This window comes from Tamandua tetradactyla, chromosome 5 (assembly GCF_023851605.1).
Source record: "Tamandua tetradactyla isolate mTamTet1 chromosome 5, mTamTet1.pri, whole genome shotgun sequence".
Lineage (NCBI taxonomy): Eukaryota > Metazoa > Chordata > Mammalia > Pilosa > Myrmecophagidae > Tamandua > Tamandua tetradactyla.
In genome coordinates this window covers 111200882-111217460 of record NC_135331.1, presented here as the reverse complement: position 1 = coordinate 111217460, position 16579 = coordinate 111200882, and the positions used below count along the sequence as shown (strand labels likewise).

At 40.7% G+C, this 16579-nt stretch overlaps 1 protein-coding gene across 2 annotated transcripts in view; it reads left to right on the top strand.

Moving 5' to 3' along the window:
• The first annotated feature begins 981 nt into the window (after nt 1-981).
• TRAM2 (translocation associated membrane protein 2) overlaps nt 982-16579 on the top strand; it is a 100060-nt gene continuing 84462 nt past the window's right edge. Inside the window, exons 1-2 of one of the 2 annotated variants that reach the window (XM_077162063.1) lie at nt 982-1104; nt 14091-14199. In XM_077162063.1, the coding sequence (XP_077018178.1) occupies nt 14197-14199 (3 nt within the window). In that variant the 5' untranslated portion in view covers nt 982-1104; nt 14091-14196. Of the gene's footprint in view, nt 1109-14090; nt 14200-16579 lie in introns of both variants that reach the window. The other variant, XM_077162064.1, reaches the window with a different exon arrangement.

The window sequence follows — 16579 nt, the reverse complement described above, 5'->3', positions numbered from 1 at the left end:
GGTTTAAGAACATGTTTTGGGGATATTTAGAGCTACGAAGTACTCTACAAACCACAGGTACTGTCTCCTATAAATACTAATGGGGGAGTGAAAAGGCATAGGGTTTGAAATCAAAGAGATCTATATTAGCATCCCAGTTCTGCTGCTTACTAATCATATCACCCTAAGTAAGTTACCTAATGCTTTTAAATCATGTGCAAAATGATTTCTTTCTCACATGATTGTTACAAAGATTTAATGGTAAAAGCATTAGAATAAAGAAAGGGCATTTCTGATTGCGGGACGCTCTGAGAACAGCAAAGAGGCATAAATGTGAAAGCAATATTCAAAGAATGGCCAGCAGTCTAGTATATCGGGATATTAACATATTCTGGAGCATCATCATGGGCAGAGTGTAGGAATGATATGACACTGGAAATGCAGGATTAACAGAGAGAGGAAAGCTGAGATTAGATGGGACATGGTGAGGAGACTGGGCCATTGTAAAGGCAGCTAGCAGTCCAGGTAATCATGTTGGAAGGGTCCAGCAAGTTTAGCCAATCACTCAATCATCTAAACCAGGAGGTACAATCTGTCAGGCAGCGTCATGAGCAATAGTACATCTGTTCATACAAGACAGATCCCCAGCCATAATCAGAAATATGGGGCCTTGACTCAGTCTTTAAAGAGGGACCAGCAGGAACTATGCAAGAGATCAAGGTCCTAGTTTAATAGGCTGAGGTTTGGGGTGGGGGTGGGAAGGTGGTTTCAATACTACAGAAAGACCAAGAAACTAGATAGGACACACAGATAAATTTCCAAGTAGTGAATTAAAGCATTATTGTAATGGTCTGATAAATGAAGGGGTTGAATATCAACTGGAGTATGTTCAGCTACTCATAACAGAATATTTGACTAACAATGGCTTAAGCAATAAAGACATTTAATTACCTCACAAGAAATCTGGAAGTAAGTGGTTCTAGGATTGGTACAGTGACTCAACACTGTCATAATCTTTTCACACTGCTATTCTCATTGTGCCAGCTTTCATTCTTGGAGTTGATGCCTTGTGGTCATAAGATACCTGCTACAGCTCTAGACATCACATCCTTACACCACCTCAAAGTAGGTGAGAGAGGGGAAAGACTCTTCAATGTCTCTCTTCTTATCAGGGAGCAAAATCCCCCCCCCCACCCCAGATGACTTCCCCTTATATCCCATTGGCCAGAGGTGTGTCACATAATGCCCCCACTCACCCCCCATGTTCATGCCCTAATTCCAAGAACCTTTGAACATGCTATCTTACATGCTGTTTTAGTTTATAAGCTGCTGGAATGCAGTATACCAGAAACAGAAAGACTTTTTAAAAAGTTCTAAGGCCATGAAAATGTCCAAATTTAGTCAAGACTATAAAAATGTCCAGACTAAGCATCCAGATAAAGATACCTTGGTTCAAGAAGGTCAAGCATGTTGGAGGGTTCTCTCTCAGCTGGAAAGGCACACGGTGACATCTGCTAGCTTTCTCTCCAGGCTGCTTCAACAGCTTTCCCAGGGCGGGGGTGGGGAGGGGTGGGAGGTTGTTTTCCCTCACTTCTCCAAAGATCTCTGGCTGTGTGGGCTCTGTTGGTTCTAAAGCTTGTTCCAAAATGATTCCCTCTTTTTTATTTTTTTTATTGTTACAATGCAGATTTATTAACTTACAAGCTTACAGTGAGTGCTAGTTTAGAGCTATTGTGTACCCCAGAAAAGTTCATATTCTTTTCTTTATTAATTAAAAAAAATTAACAAACAAAACAATAAAATATCATTCTATTCTACATATATAATCAGTAATTCTTAGTATCATCACATAGTTGCATATTCATCATTTCTTAGAACATATGATTCCCTCTTAAAGGGCTCCAGTAAGCAACCCCAACTTGAATGGGTGGAGACACATTTCCATGGAAACCATAGAATCAAAAGTTACTACCTACAATTGGGTGGGTCGCATCTCCATGGAAACAATAAAAAAAGACCTCACCCAGTAATACTGAATGAGGATTAAAGAACTTGGCTTTTCTGGGGTGCACAACAGATTCAAACTGGCACACAAGGCAAAAAGGGATTTTGCAGGTGTGGTTAATTAAGAGCACAGCCCTTGAGATGGGAAGATAATCCTGAATTATCCAGTGGACCAATCTTGTCACATGAGCCTAGCTGAGTGAGGGAGATGCAGCCTTAGAAGAATTAGACACCCTGTTGTTAGTTCTAAGATGTGGAGACTAAATACAAGAATTGCAATCAGGCTTCCAGGAGCTAATGGAGACCTTCAGCTGATAGCAAGCAAGTAAAGGGAGATCTCAGTTCTACAACCTTATGGAATTAAATTCTGCCAATGCCTGGGTGAACAAGGAAACAGATTCTCACTTATAGTTCTCTTAGAGCTTACAGAAAGGAACACAGCCCTGCTGACACCTTGATTTTACCCCAGTGAGACCCATTCTGGACTTCCATCCTACAGAACTGTAAGAGCATAAATGTGTGTTGTTTTAAGATAAAGTTGTGATAATTTGTTACAGCAGCAATAGAAAACTTATGCCCACCCTGAAAACCAAAAATGGCAAAGGAGAGTAGGATAACCATGCCTGGCTTAAACTAACTGAGAATTGTCTTCTGGGATTGGGTGGGGGACCAATATCCTGAGTTTGGTGTAAAGTGTCTGTAAAATAAGAAAGACAGGCAAATGGCTGAAGGGTGAGGAGTACTATACTACAGCCAGGGGATCAGCCGGTAAACTCCAGGACGGGCTTGTCAGTTGTTTTCAGCTATCTTCTGTTCTGACTGGCCTGCTCATCAAACATTTGAATACCAACTCTGGTTACAATCAGTCACCTGGTTGCAGGCACTCAGGGTGACCCAGGCCTGACTGTGAGGAAAAGACTGGGAGAATGGATAGTCATGTGCCAGAGGCTGCCTGAGCATCCAGAACTCAGATCTGGAGAATGCTACTTACTGCGTTTCACCAAATCTGAGATGACTTTGGTTGTTAGGCACCATTTACATACCACCAAGGCAAGAAAGGTGTGCTGCCAAATAAACAACAATGTGCGTCGATTGTAAGGTCAGTGTGCAATGAGTGGAATATTAAGATGAGGAAAAACGTGACCAAATCATATAATCCACTATTTCCATCAACAGTCAAGTAAACCGCTAAGATGCTGCCTGTTCAGTCAGTCTTGGCAGGAGGAAGCCGTCATGAGTCCCTAGGGAAGGGAGAGGCCGAGGAAACAAGCAGGAAGGCAAGAATGTGCTCATGGGCCTCCTTGAAGTCTGCTAAGGAATGTGGACTTTCTCCCCAGGCAATGGGCAGTTGCGGAGGTTTCCAAGAGGGGAAGAGTGATGCTGGTATCTCTAATCACAGGGCTCCTGATCTCTGAAACTGTATTTATGACTTCCTCTGCTATCAAGGCACAAAGAGTTATTCCCCTCTTGCCCCAGATGGAGTCTACCTTTGACTACCTCATGTCAGTACGATCAGCCCTGTTACAAGAGCGGATACACGCAAAGGCAGCTTTCTTTTAATCAGGAGCTCAGCACTGCCCATCCTGATGTGCAGGGTCTGTGGCCTCTGACTGGTGAGGGATAAGTCCTCTTTGTACCCAGCTGGGACTCCGCCCTGGGGCCTCAAGGGACAGCAGGGATTACTGTCCCAGTCTGGACATAGAAAAGGTGTATAGTTGGAACTTTTAGGGATCACCAAAGATCAATTTTGCCTCCCACTTTATCCTTTTGCCTAGGGTTGGCCCTGAATCTAGATAATTTGGAGGTCTTCCTGAACACTTTTATAATTAGGAAAAAAAAAATTACAGAATTACAGTATGGAAAACCTTCAAAAAATCACCCGAATCCCACAATTTTCCTGATTAGGAAACTGTGACTTGGGAAATGAAGAATATCTGGTCTGAAGCAATGCACTGCAGGAGTGGCAGGGCTAGTTTGGGATCCAGGTGGAGTCCCATCCTCTGGGCACATTCTGGCGCTGCCTCTTACTAGCCTGGGCCCTTGGGCAAGTTACTTAATACCTCTGGGCTTCCATTTTCTCCTCAGGAAAAGGGGGCTAATAATAGCAGTACCTACTGCAGAAGGTTGTTGTGAGAATTAAATTTTAAAAATCCATGTGAAGGGCTTAGACAATTGCCTGCCAAATAGTAATTGCTCCTCAAAGAGTCATTGTTATTCTTCCGAGTCTCTATCACCTCACCCCTGCTATCAAGCTGAAAGTCTGAACTTTGAGACTTAGGGACAGAGGCATCTGTGGAATTTGCTCCCCTCGTTAATCTGGCGAAGTCAACAAATCATTTCTGCTCAACCCGAGAGGCGCTTCTGTTTCAAGTGAGAGGTACCGAGCTCTGGATGGAGGGAGAGGCAGCTTCCCTGCTGGGAAAAGAGCCTTCCTGGGGGCTGGGGGAAGCCAGTTGAATGTGGAGGGGAAGGAGAAGAGGTGAGTTGAGAAAACCCTGGGTGGGGACATTTGGCCTGTGAGCAGAAAGTGGGAGGCCAGGCAGAGGAATGTGATGTGGGCATTGATGGCTAGAAAGGAAGAGGACTCAGTGTCTATGAAAAGAGGCATTTTCTGTGGGGCTCAGGAAGGGCCTCTCTCAGGGGATTTCCTACGTGGGGCAGCCGGCCTTGGCTGCCTTCCCAGGGAAAGGTGGTGTTTGCCATGTGGAATTTGCACACTGCATGGCTTCAGTTCAGAGACAAACAGTGCCCACTCCCATCTCTGGCACTGCTGTCTCCCTGAGACTTTTTCAACTGCGAACAAAATGCTCTTTGCTTAAATCACACACTACAGGTCTCTTAACGCATGGCAAGGACACTGAGGTCAGGGCAGAAGTGGGAGAGAGCAGAATGGGGGCTTTGCAAAGCGCTGGGGTAAGGGGAGGTGAGACCCACAAAAACATGCCCTATAGACTGGGCAGTGAGGGCTATTTCAAAGGAATGGGCCTTTGGCACAGGGCTTTTATGTGGCCCTAAGATTGCCAGTAAGCCCTCAGACCACTGGTTTTGTTGACATGGCCATTCAAAAGAGTTCAAGGTAGTCTAACGCAAGATCCCCTTGGAGAGAAGAATTTCAAATTAAGCACGCACACACACACACACACACACACACACACACACACACATAATCAGCTCCTCTTTCCTCTTTATTCTAAGCCCAATCAAAAAGTATAGTACTTGGTATTGAAAAATCACATTTCAGAAGCAGCATACACTTTCTGACAGCATCTGCCAAGATTTCTGATGAGCCTGATAGAAACGTGTTCCATTTTCATGTTGTATAATGAGTAGACAGGAGTCCTTGCACATCTGTTCAGGCAAGATAATGATAATATTATTACTAGAGACATCATGCTACAGATACAATCTATTTTTTATCACTCCACTCCCTCCCCATATCCAGCTGCAATCTCTCTTTTCCTTCTCTTCCCTCATTACTGTCTGGTGCTCCCCTTCTTCTCTTGGTTTCCTTCCTTGCTCTCACCTTTCCTTTTCTCTCTTCATTTCTTTCCTCACCTCAGCACCCTGACCAGCTTGCAGAAACCTATGGGACAAAATGAGGAATTCCATTCAGAGAAAGGGCTGCTCAGATGGCACCAGTGCGAGGGACTGGCTGCCGATGGCCATGACAGAAGGAAATCTTTGTGTCCCTCCTTATGGTCCTGGGGCTTCTTTCTGCAAAGGGCTCTCTCCCTCAAGAGACCTTTGGCCCAGTCAGAGAAACCTCTGGACCTGCCCAAGCTCAATCTCACCAACAAAGAATCAGGATAGATAACAATGGGACTAGCTAATGACCAAAGCATCAGTGGAAAGGATTTAATGTATTTAACATCCAGGAATATTTTACATCATAATTGGGCACTTCTGGATACCCAATTGGTTTGCAAAGAAATTAAATTTTTAAAAAAATTTTATTGACACACCTTCACACACATACAGTCCATACATGGTGTACAATCAATGGTTCACATTACCCTCACATAGAAGAATGTGATTTTAATGTTGCAATATAAGCACAAAGAATCAGAATGTGGGACCAGGAGAAGCCTTTCTGGTACTTCTTAAATTATTATTCATTCACTCATTCATTCATTTTTGTCAACAAATTGTTACTCAGTACCTACTATGTGGCAGGGAATGAACTGGTTACTAAAGGCACATAAATGAAAGTGGTGATTTCTGCCTTTTGGGATATAGTTCTATTCAAACTAAAATTAGCTTTGGTCCTGAACATGGCTCCTCTGTGAAAGCAGAATCCCTTTGGGGGCCCTTTACTATAGAATTGCCTTGGGTACTGTTTTAGTTTGCTAAAGCTGCCAGAAACTCAGTATACCAGAAATGGGTTGGCTTTTATAAAGGGAATTTATTAAGTCACAAGTTTACAGTTCTAAGGCCAAAACAATGTCCAAACTAAAGCATCCAGAGAAAGATAACTTGACTCAAGAAAGGGCTATGACATTCGGGGTTTCTCTGTCAGCTGGGAAGGCATATGGTGCCCTCTGTTAGCTTTTTCTCCCAGCTTCTGGTTTCAAATGGCTTCTGCAGGACCATTTTCCTTCTGCATCTCCAAACTTCTCTGTATGTGTCAGCTCTGAAGCTTCTTCCAAAATAGTTCCTTCATAAAGGACTCTTGTAAGTGACCCCACCTTGAAAAGCTGGATACACATCTCCATGCAAACCACCTAATCAAAAGGTCCCATCCACAATTGGGTGGGTCACACTCCATGGAAACAACTTAATCAAAAAGGTCCCACCCAAAAAATTGAATGAGGATTAAGGAACTTGGCTTTTCTGGGGACACACAACAGTTTCACACCAGCATAGGAACCAATGTAAGGTGAAATGGTACAGATTCCTGAATATTGATCCATTTATCTATCCATCCATCCATTGATCCACCCATCCAATTATTCATCCATTCACCCACCTACTGATCTACCCAACCATCATCCTTCCATGTGGTAGGAGATAAATTATTAGCTCAGGGGGAAGCAGGACACACCTAACCAGTTATTGTGATAGGTCGCTCTGTAAAGACAGAAACCCAGTAGTTATATGTAAGTGTGTCTACACTTGACAATTCACAAGTTGTCACTGGACTGAACCCTGGGCTGTGATCTGAGAAGCCAAGAGGAGATACATTTGAGGGATTGGTAATAGGAGTTCAAAACAAAGTGCCTAAATAAATCAAGATGGTGTCTAAATTTCTCCCAATATAGGAGAGAGCTGCTCAAGGAAGATGGACACAGCTGTCAAGTAAACAGGGGCTCATGTGTTGTGTTGGCCCATGAAAACCTTTTTCCCTGTGTGGAATTTTTGCTATTGAGACTTTCCTCAATGTGATGGCCCCACATTATCCACAACGGATAAGCATTTTTGTGGTCAGTTTAAGTTTCCAGCATACTTTCTATCTGAAGATGGATGCTCCCCAAATTGTAGTACATAGTGGAAGACAATACCTGAAAATTTTCTCTTGCTCCCCAAATGCTCCATTCAAGTATTTTTCTGATGGTGTCAAAATTCTGAATTAAATTTACTCATTTAATTCTGAATTGAATTTACTTATTTCTAATGTCCAGCCAAGTTGTTTCCCCTTAAACAGGGCCTCCCTCTTCCCACCTAAAAGTGAGGTGACACATTCATTAGGTGTACAGAATTAATCTGTCCCTAGCTGAGTGAGAGCTGGAAAGAGGAAAGAGGAAAAAAGGGTTTAGAGCCCTGACATGGTTAGGAGTCCTGGTTCTCACGTCTTCTTCTACTGACTCACTAGCTGACCTTGGATGTGGGACTTGGCTTTTCTGCGTTATTGTTCATCCACTAAAGAAGGACAGGCATAGGATGAAAGGGTAGTGTGGGATGAACATTGGACTAGGAGGGAAAGGCCCCTGTCCTCAACACAGCTCATGGAATACTTACTGACTGCAGCAAGTTTGTAAACCTTTCTTTTTTTTAATAAAAAAGTGGGGTGTGGATATATGATCTCTTAAGTTCTAGTACCTGGACTCTTAATTCTACTCAGCAGTGTACTTAGCATATTTGATACCTGGAACAGATCATTTTTGGCACCTGTTCCTCTAAATGAAAAAAAAAATACTTCCAGAAAGAATCACGAAATGAAAAAAAGTAACAGTAATGGCAGTTTGCCGTCTGTTTCACTGTTTTAAATTCAAAAGCAAATAAATGCTCCAGGTGGTCATGAAGAATGACAGAATTAAAGTGACTTAAGTTCTGTGACTTTGTCTATACAATCACTGTGCTGGTTACCATTACTTATTCCAAATTTTTGGTTCAAAGGCAAAAATCTGTAGTACCACAGAGCTGGATACAGAAACCATGTCCCAAGCAACTGAGATGGTTGCAGAGCATTGGAACATACTCACGAAACAAATGTGTGCATCAGAGACTGCATACATCAGGGGCTGACCCTGTATGCGAGAGTTCTCAGATTAACTTTCATGTAGAATGCAATTTCATTAAAAGATAAATCATAGGGAGGACTGTGGGAAGATGATAGAGTAGGAATCTCCAAGAATCAGTTCTTCCACCAAAACAACTGTTAAGCTGGGAAGAATTGACTGAATGAACTATTTTGAAACTCTGGAGTCTAGTGAAACACTGTGCAGCATCTAGAGAAGAGCTGGAGGAAGAGGCTGGTAAATTGTGGTAAATATTGGTGAATTTCACCCTCGGTGCAGTGGCTACCACCCTTCATCCCCCATCTCCGTGGAAGACAGCAGTGGAGACTGCAGCCCAGGCTTCTGATGGAGCTTGCTGGTGCCAAGGTGGGCCGTAAGGACCTCGTCCTTGAAAATCCGGGATTATGTGTTTGATTCCTGATCATTGCTTTTTTTCAGCTGCTCTGGATCAGTGTGGGGGGTGGGTGAGGGGGTGACTCTGAGGTTGTCAATTTTTCTACCCCCTCCTCAGGCAAGAATGGCAGAGCAGTCTTAAAGAAGCAGTGCTGATTCCACCCCCCCTTTATCTTTCCATTCCCCAATTGGGAGAGAAAAAGTTTGGAAAAGTCACAAATTGATGGCTCCAATCCTCAACAATGACAAAAATACCTGGCAATCCCAGAGAAATGGGAGAATTAGATTTCCAGAGTTGTAACAATATAACACTGAAAATATTCAGTTCTCAATAAAAAAATTGCAAAACACACAAAGAAACAGGAAAGTGTGGCCTGTTCATGCAAAAAATAATTTGCCAGAACACATCCCAGAGGAAGCTCATGCATTGGAACTATTATGGTCAAAGGTTTTAAGTCAACAGTCTTAAAATATGTTCAATGAATGAAAGGAACCCATACACAAAGAAGTGGAGGAAATTAGGAAAATATCGTGTGAACAAAATAGAGATGGAAAGCATAAAAAGGAACAAAACAGGGAGGGCCATGGTGGCTCAGGAAGCAGAGTTCTTGTCTGCCATGCCAGAGACCCAGGTTTGTGTCCCTGTGCCTGCCCATGTTAAAAAAATTAAAAAAAAAAAAAAAAAAAAAGGAGCCAAACAGAAACTTTGGAGCTTCAAAGTACAGTAATTGAAATGAAAAACTATATGGACAGATATACCAGCAGATATGAACAGGCAGAAGAAAAGATCAGTGAACTTGAAGACAAGACAAATGAAATTATCCAGTATGAGGAGCAGAAAAAAAATAATGAAGAAAAACGAGTAGTGCCTGAGGGACCTGTGATACATCCTCAAGCATACAAACATACAAATCACTGGAGTCCCAGAAAGACAAGAGAGAGAAAGGGGCAGAAAAGTATTTGAATTAAAAAATGGCTGAAAACATCCCAAATCTGATGAAAGATGTGAATATACACATCTAGGAAGTTCAGCAAACTCTAAGCAGGATAGACTCTTTTAAGAGATGTATACAGGATGTATTATAGTGAAATTGTCAAAAGACAAAGACAAAGAGATCTTGAATGCAGCAAGAGAGAAGAGATTTGTCATGAACTAGGGATTCCCAGTGAGATTAACAGTGATTTCTCATCAACCACTGTAGAGGCCAGAAGACAATGAATGACATAAAGTCCTTAAGAAAAAAAACTGTCAAGCAAGAATTCTGTATCTAGCAAAATTAGCATTCAAAAAGAGAAAGAAATCAAGACTTTTAAAGATAACCAAAATCTGAAATAGTTCATTATCCGAAGAACTGCCTGATAAGGAAAGCTAAAGGGAGTCCTTCAGGCAGAAATAAAAGGACATTAGACAGCAACTCAAAGCCATAAAAAGAAATAAAGAACATTGGTAAAAGTAATTGCATAAACTCCTATATTATTGTACTTTTAGGCTGGTTATTGCTCCCCCAGCACTATTCCTGTCCTCTAACCATATGTCTTTTTTTTTTTTTTTTTTTTTTTTCCGCATAGGCAGGTACTGGGGAAGCAAACCTGGGTCTCCAGCATGGCAGGCAAGAAATCTGCCTGCTGAGTCACCATGGCCCACCCTAACCATATGTCTTAACAGGCAAATGTGTAAAATAAATTCTAAATCTATAGAAAGATGTAATCTGAGATAATAACAATATAAAGGGGAGAGGAATATATAGGAATACAGTTTGTATACTACTAAAACCAAGCTGATACTAGTCAAACTAGATTTTATCAGTCGAAGATGGTATTTGTAACCACAAAGGTAACCACTAAGAAAATACAGAGAAAAGGAAAGAAGAAACAGATAAAAAGGGTACACTATACAAAGTAGTTAAATACAAAACAAAAGGCAGTAATGGAGTAATTACAATGGATTTTTGGATTTTACATTAAAGATATAAGCACCAAAAGAAATATAGATAAAAGGCATGATATCAAAATTAAAAACTTGTGTATCAAAGATATTACCATTAAAACAAAAAGACAACCAACAGAATGGGAGGAAATATTTGGAAACCATATATCTGATAAGGGTTTAATATCCTGAATATATAAAGAATTTCTACAATTCAACAGTAAAAAGAAAAATAAGCTAGTTAAAAAATGGGCCAATACGTACATAAAAAAATGCTCAATATCATAGCCATTAGGGAAATGCAAATTAAAATTACAATGAGATACCACTTTATAACCAAAAGGATGGCTTTTATTATTAAAACTGAAAATGAAAGTGTTGGTGACCCCTGTACATTGTCAGTGGGAATGAAAAATGGTGCAGCCACTTTGGAAAATAGTTTGGCATTTCCACAGTAAGTTGCCACATGGCCTGTCAATTCCACTCTTAGGTATATACCCCAAAGAATTGAAAGTAGGGACTCTCAGATATTTGTACACCAATGTGCTGCAATATTCACAATAACCAAAAGGTGGACACAACTCAAGTGTCCATTAAAAGATGAATGGAGGGCAGGCCACAGTGGCTCAGCAGTTCTCACCTGCCATGCAAGAGAGCCAGGTTTGATTCCCAGTGCCTGTCCATGCAAAAAAAAAGATGAATGGAAAAAAAATTGTGGTACATACACACAATGGAATAGTATTCGGCCATAAAAAGGAATGAAGTTCTGATAAATGTGACAACATGGATGAACCTTGAAGATACCATTTTGCATGGAATAAGACAGAAACAAAAGGATAAATATTGTATGATTTATTTTTCATGAAATACTTAGAATAAGCAAGTTCATAGAGACAGAAAGCAGAATAGTTGTCACAGGGGTGGGGGAAAGGAGATGGGAGTTATTACTAAATGAGTATGAGTATGAATTTGGGATGATGAAAATAGTCTGGAAATAGATTTTAGTAAAAGTTACATAGCGTTGGGTGGGTAATGGTGGCTCAGTGGCAGAGTTCTCATTTGCCATGCCAGAGACCCAGGTTTGATTCCCAGAGCCTGCCCATGACAAAAAAAAAAAAAAGCTACACAGCATTGTCAAGGTACTTAGTGCCAAGAATTGTCCACTTAAAATGGTTAAAATGTTTTTATGACATGCCATGATTAAAAATAAATTATTTTTTAAAAAGATAAACAACAAAAATATGCTAAGTTGAAACTTCCATACATACTAAGACTCAACAGTAACCACGACAATTATTAAGAATTAGACCAAAAGATTTGGGGTGGTGGGACAAGTATGTTATTACTTCATTGCTTAGAACTACCAGTGCCTGGCAATAAGAAAAAAGCAGACTAATTTTTAGCCAGTTTCATCCTTTTAAAAAACGTTTTATTTTGAAATAATTTTAGAGTTACAGGAGAGTTGCAAAGACCCTGTGGAGAGTCCTATATACCCTTTAACCAGCTTACATAATAACCCTGGTACATTTATCAAAATTCAGAAATTAACAATGATATCATTAATCAAATTACAAACTTTGCTTAGATTTTACCAGTATTTCCACTCACATTCTTTTTCTGTACTGGGTTTTTGTTTTGTTTTTTTTTATCTCGATCTTTAACATCTGTCTTTCTTTCTGATTTCATTTATGTCCCCATCTGTACTGGGTTTTAACCTAGGATATCACAACGCATTTAGAGGTTTATCGTTTTAAAACTATTTATAGATCATGAAACCTCTTATTGCCTGCCTCCAGGGACAAACAGCTCCCATTGCCCTGCCCTTGGTACACCACTGATTCCACTCAACTGTTGTAGTATTGGGGATAAGAAGACCTGATAGCCGTGGAGCATTTTGACTATTCTTTGGCGAAAAGTATTGTTGAACCTGATATAATATGTTGGACTGCTAGAGCACCAACACTTTTGTTGTCAAGCTAGAAATCCCTTAGCTAAATGCTCCAGCTGTAACAGTCACAATGTTCATGTTCATAGAGAAATCAGAAACCAAGGCTTGTTTTGGGAAAAGTGTGCATCCTGTGAAGCAAAGAGGCAAAGTATAAAGAGTAAAATGCCCTATAGGAAAAAAAAAAAAAAAAAAAAAAACATGTCCCAGACACTTCTGGATGCTTGCTCCACACCAATTCTTATTTCATTCAGCTAAGGGGTAGCCAGACTCTTCAAAGGAGGGTGGACCTCTTCCCAGGCCCTCTGAGCACGAATTCTTGTTAAATTTAATCTAATCATGTCCCTTCCACTAATCTTGCCAGTGACTAGTTTAGGATGGGTATGTGATGCAATTCTGGCCAATGAGGGGTGAGGGGAAGTCTGGAGTTTCTGAGAAAGATTTCTTTATTCTTCAAAACACCCCTCCCCTTCTTCTCTGAGTTTTGGGTCTTGTGGTACAAAAGATAAAATGCCTGAAGCTTTTGCAGCCACTTTGTAACCAGGAGGAACAAACCTGAGATAAAAGCAAACACAGATGGCAAAGTGGGAGGATAATGAGACTCTGGTCTTTGATGAATTACTTATCCTCATTGTATGAGAAAGTTCATTTTCCACTTTTGGGTGGAACTTTTTTATTGACACCTGATGGAAAGGATTCCTCAATTCATAAGGTTGCTATGAATACATGATCCTGGATGACTCTGATAATGAAGAAGAAAAGGCTCAAAAGGACATTATTGAGACATATGAAAGAACTGAAATATTATAGAGTATAAGTTTTATATTGATGTTAAATTTCCTGAACTTGATAACTATACTTAAGGTGATTACATAAGTAAATATCCTTGTCCTTAGGAAATGTACATGGAAGTATTATATGTTAAAGGAGACTAAAGTATACAATCTACTCTCAAATGTGCAAAAAATAGATAAATAGAGAGACAGATAGATAGAATGTTATGGCACATGTGGCAAAATGTTAAAATTGGTGGATCTGGGTATTTGGGTGGGGGGAGGATAGTTGGCATTCTCTGCATGGGTTATGTATTTTTTAAAAGCTTGTTAGAGTTATAGGTTTATGGAAAATTCATGCAGAGTTCACAGTCCCCATATATCCACCCAATATGTAGTTTTTCTTATTATTACCATTTTGTGTTAGAGTGGGCTTCTTGTTAAAATTGATGAACCAATATTATTATAATTATGCTGTTAATATTAGCACACTGTTAATATTAGGGTTAACTCTTTGTGTTGTATAGTTCTATGGGTTTGCGTGTGTGTGTGTGTGTGTGTGTGGTAACTTATATACAACCTAAAATTTTCCTTTTTTTGAATATACAATCCAGTGGTGCTAATTACACACTCCAAGTTGTGCCTTCATCCATCAACCAGTGCCAAAATGTTTCCATCACATTTGGTGAGGTAAAGTGAGCCAGAAACAAAAGAACAACAATGGTATGTCTTCTTTAGAAAATGCTTACAAGAAAACAGGGGCCTAGATTTTAAGCTGTTATAACAGACACATTTAGTTCAGAGTGGTGATTATCATCTCTGGGTTTTGAGAAGCTGTTTTATTAGAGAGAAGAACGAAGCCAATCAGGTTGGGGTTAAAGTAATTCAGAACACAGGGGTAAGGAAGACAATGTCTGTATCTTAGAATCACGCATACTCTTTGAGACCAAAGGAAGAAAGGTTTATTTGGTCTGGAACCAAAATTTTCTGTAGGACATAATCTAACTCAACCTATCTGCATAGCTCATTTGAACAACTGAAACACAGGGAGCCCAGAATAAGAAAGAGGTCCTTTAATCCTGTAGCGCTTAATGTAATGCCTGGATACATCCTAGAGTATATTAAGCAGATAATCAAAAAGTATTGGCTAAGTCCCTTGAGAGATAGGAGAAAAAATATGTATCTATTAAACTTTACTGTCGGGAAATCCCCTGATACTGTGTCAAACTATAGGGACACCCAAATCAATAGGCCATGCCCTTGATCTTGAGGCTCACGCTTGTGAAGCTTATCTAGGTAGCAAAGAAGCTTAGCCTACCTATAAGTATGCCTACGAGTTACTTCTGGAGGACCTCTTTTGTTGCTCAGATGTGGCCTCACTCTCTCTAAGCCCAACTTTGCAAGTGAAATCATTGCCCTCCCCGCAATGTGGGACATAACATCCAGGGGTGAAAGCCTCCCTGGCAGAGTGGAAAATGACTCCCAGGGATGAATCCAACCCTGGCACCATGGGAACAACGCTTCCATCCTGATCAAAAGGGGGAAAAGAAGTGTAACTAATAAAGCATAAGTGGCAGAGAGAGTTCAAATAGAGCCGAGAGGCTATTCTGGAGGTTGCTCTTAAGCAAGCTTCAGGTAGGCCCTGTGACCTATCATAACCTGCCAACCCCCAACCAGGACCATTCCTGCCAATCCTAAAGAACACCTAGGGTAAGATATAAGATTTCACAAGGGTTCCATGCACTAGGGTAACTTTCCTGAAACTTACAACTTCCAGATGGGTCCCTGGACTAGATAAGTCCTAAAACCTAGAGGGTCCAGCCTCTCCAGAACATCATATAGTTCCTTCTCCCTACTCCACATTATGGACAGACTCTTCCAACATGAAAAATTTAGAATGGCTATAGCCCAAACACCCCTAAAGGGAGGGATAGAAAGATTAAAGGTGATGGTGGAATTATACAGAGAAGATAGGATTTAACCAATGAATATGATTGCTGAATCATATTCCATAAGATACAGGAGACTATCTTCTTTAGTATCCAGTATCTTAGAGCAGCTAGAAGTAAAAACCTAAAATTGTGGAATTGTATCCATGACAAACACTACAACTAATTGTGGTGCTGTGCTTTGAAATTTTTGCTTTTTCGCATATATGTTATTTTTCACAAAAAAGAAAGAAAAAAAGTCATGGGGTAACTTGAGTCATGAGGCCTTGCAGCCTCCTATATTCTGGAGCAGCTAGAAGGAAAAATCTGAGAGGATCATATGGCAGCCCATGACAGACTCTGAGATCTGTCCTGTAAATACTTGCTGAAGAATGCTCTAAAAACTATTGCTTTTTTATTTCTTTGCTTTGTATTATGTTATACTATACAATAAAAAAGTTAAAGAAAAATAGACAACAAAACCTTTCCATCATTCCAAACAGAAACTCCATACCATTTAAACATTAACTCCCCAGGTTTTGTGTTCTTTTTGTAAGTGTCCTGTAAGTTTGAAGCAATTTCCAAATAAAGAGTTTAAAGGGGAAAAAGTAATGCTGTGCTCCATGTAGACAAGGCTGAGGATGGCGATTGCGTTTATACAGCCCATAGCAACAGCACCTCTGGTTCCATCATGCATGCGGCAAACACTTGAGAACTCACCACGTGGGACTCTTGTGCTTGGTACTGTCAGGGTATGAGAGCAAATGGCAGAACTCCTGCCCTGAAGGATCATACCAGCTAATGAGGGTGGGAGTAAAACTTCTAGACAACCACATTGATTTCAGGGGAGCATGGTGCCACTTGCTATGCATAAGGTGCCTCCAGCCTAATGCCCCACAGCTTTGTGAAGAAAGAGGTACATACCCATTATGTTGAAGGATGGTTAACTTTTAAACAAAGAGATATGGAACAAGGACAGTATGAGGGAAACAAAGACACAGCAATTGACAAAGCACAATTGTCAGTTGCCACAGCTGCTGGATAGGTGGAGAGGGGCAGATGGTGGAGGCTGACCTGGTCAGGGCCCAGCTTTAGGAGGCCAGAAAGGGCTACAGTGTGGTCCGGTCAAGGGAGTCTTCTGCTGAGAGCCTGACTCACTGGGCTGAGTCCTGCTT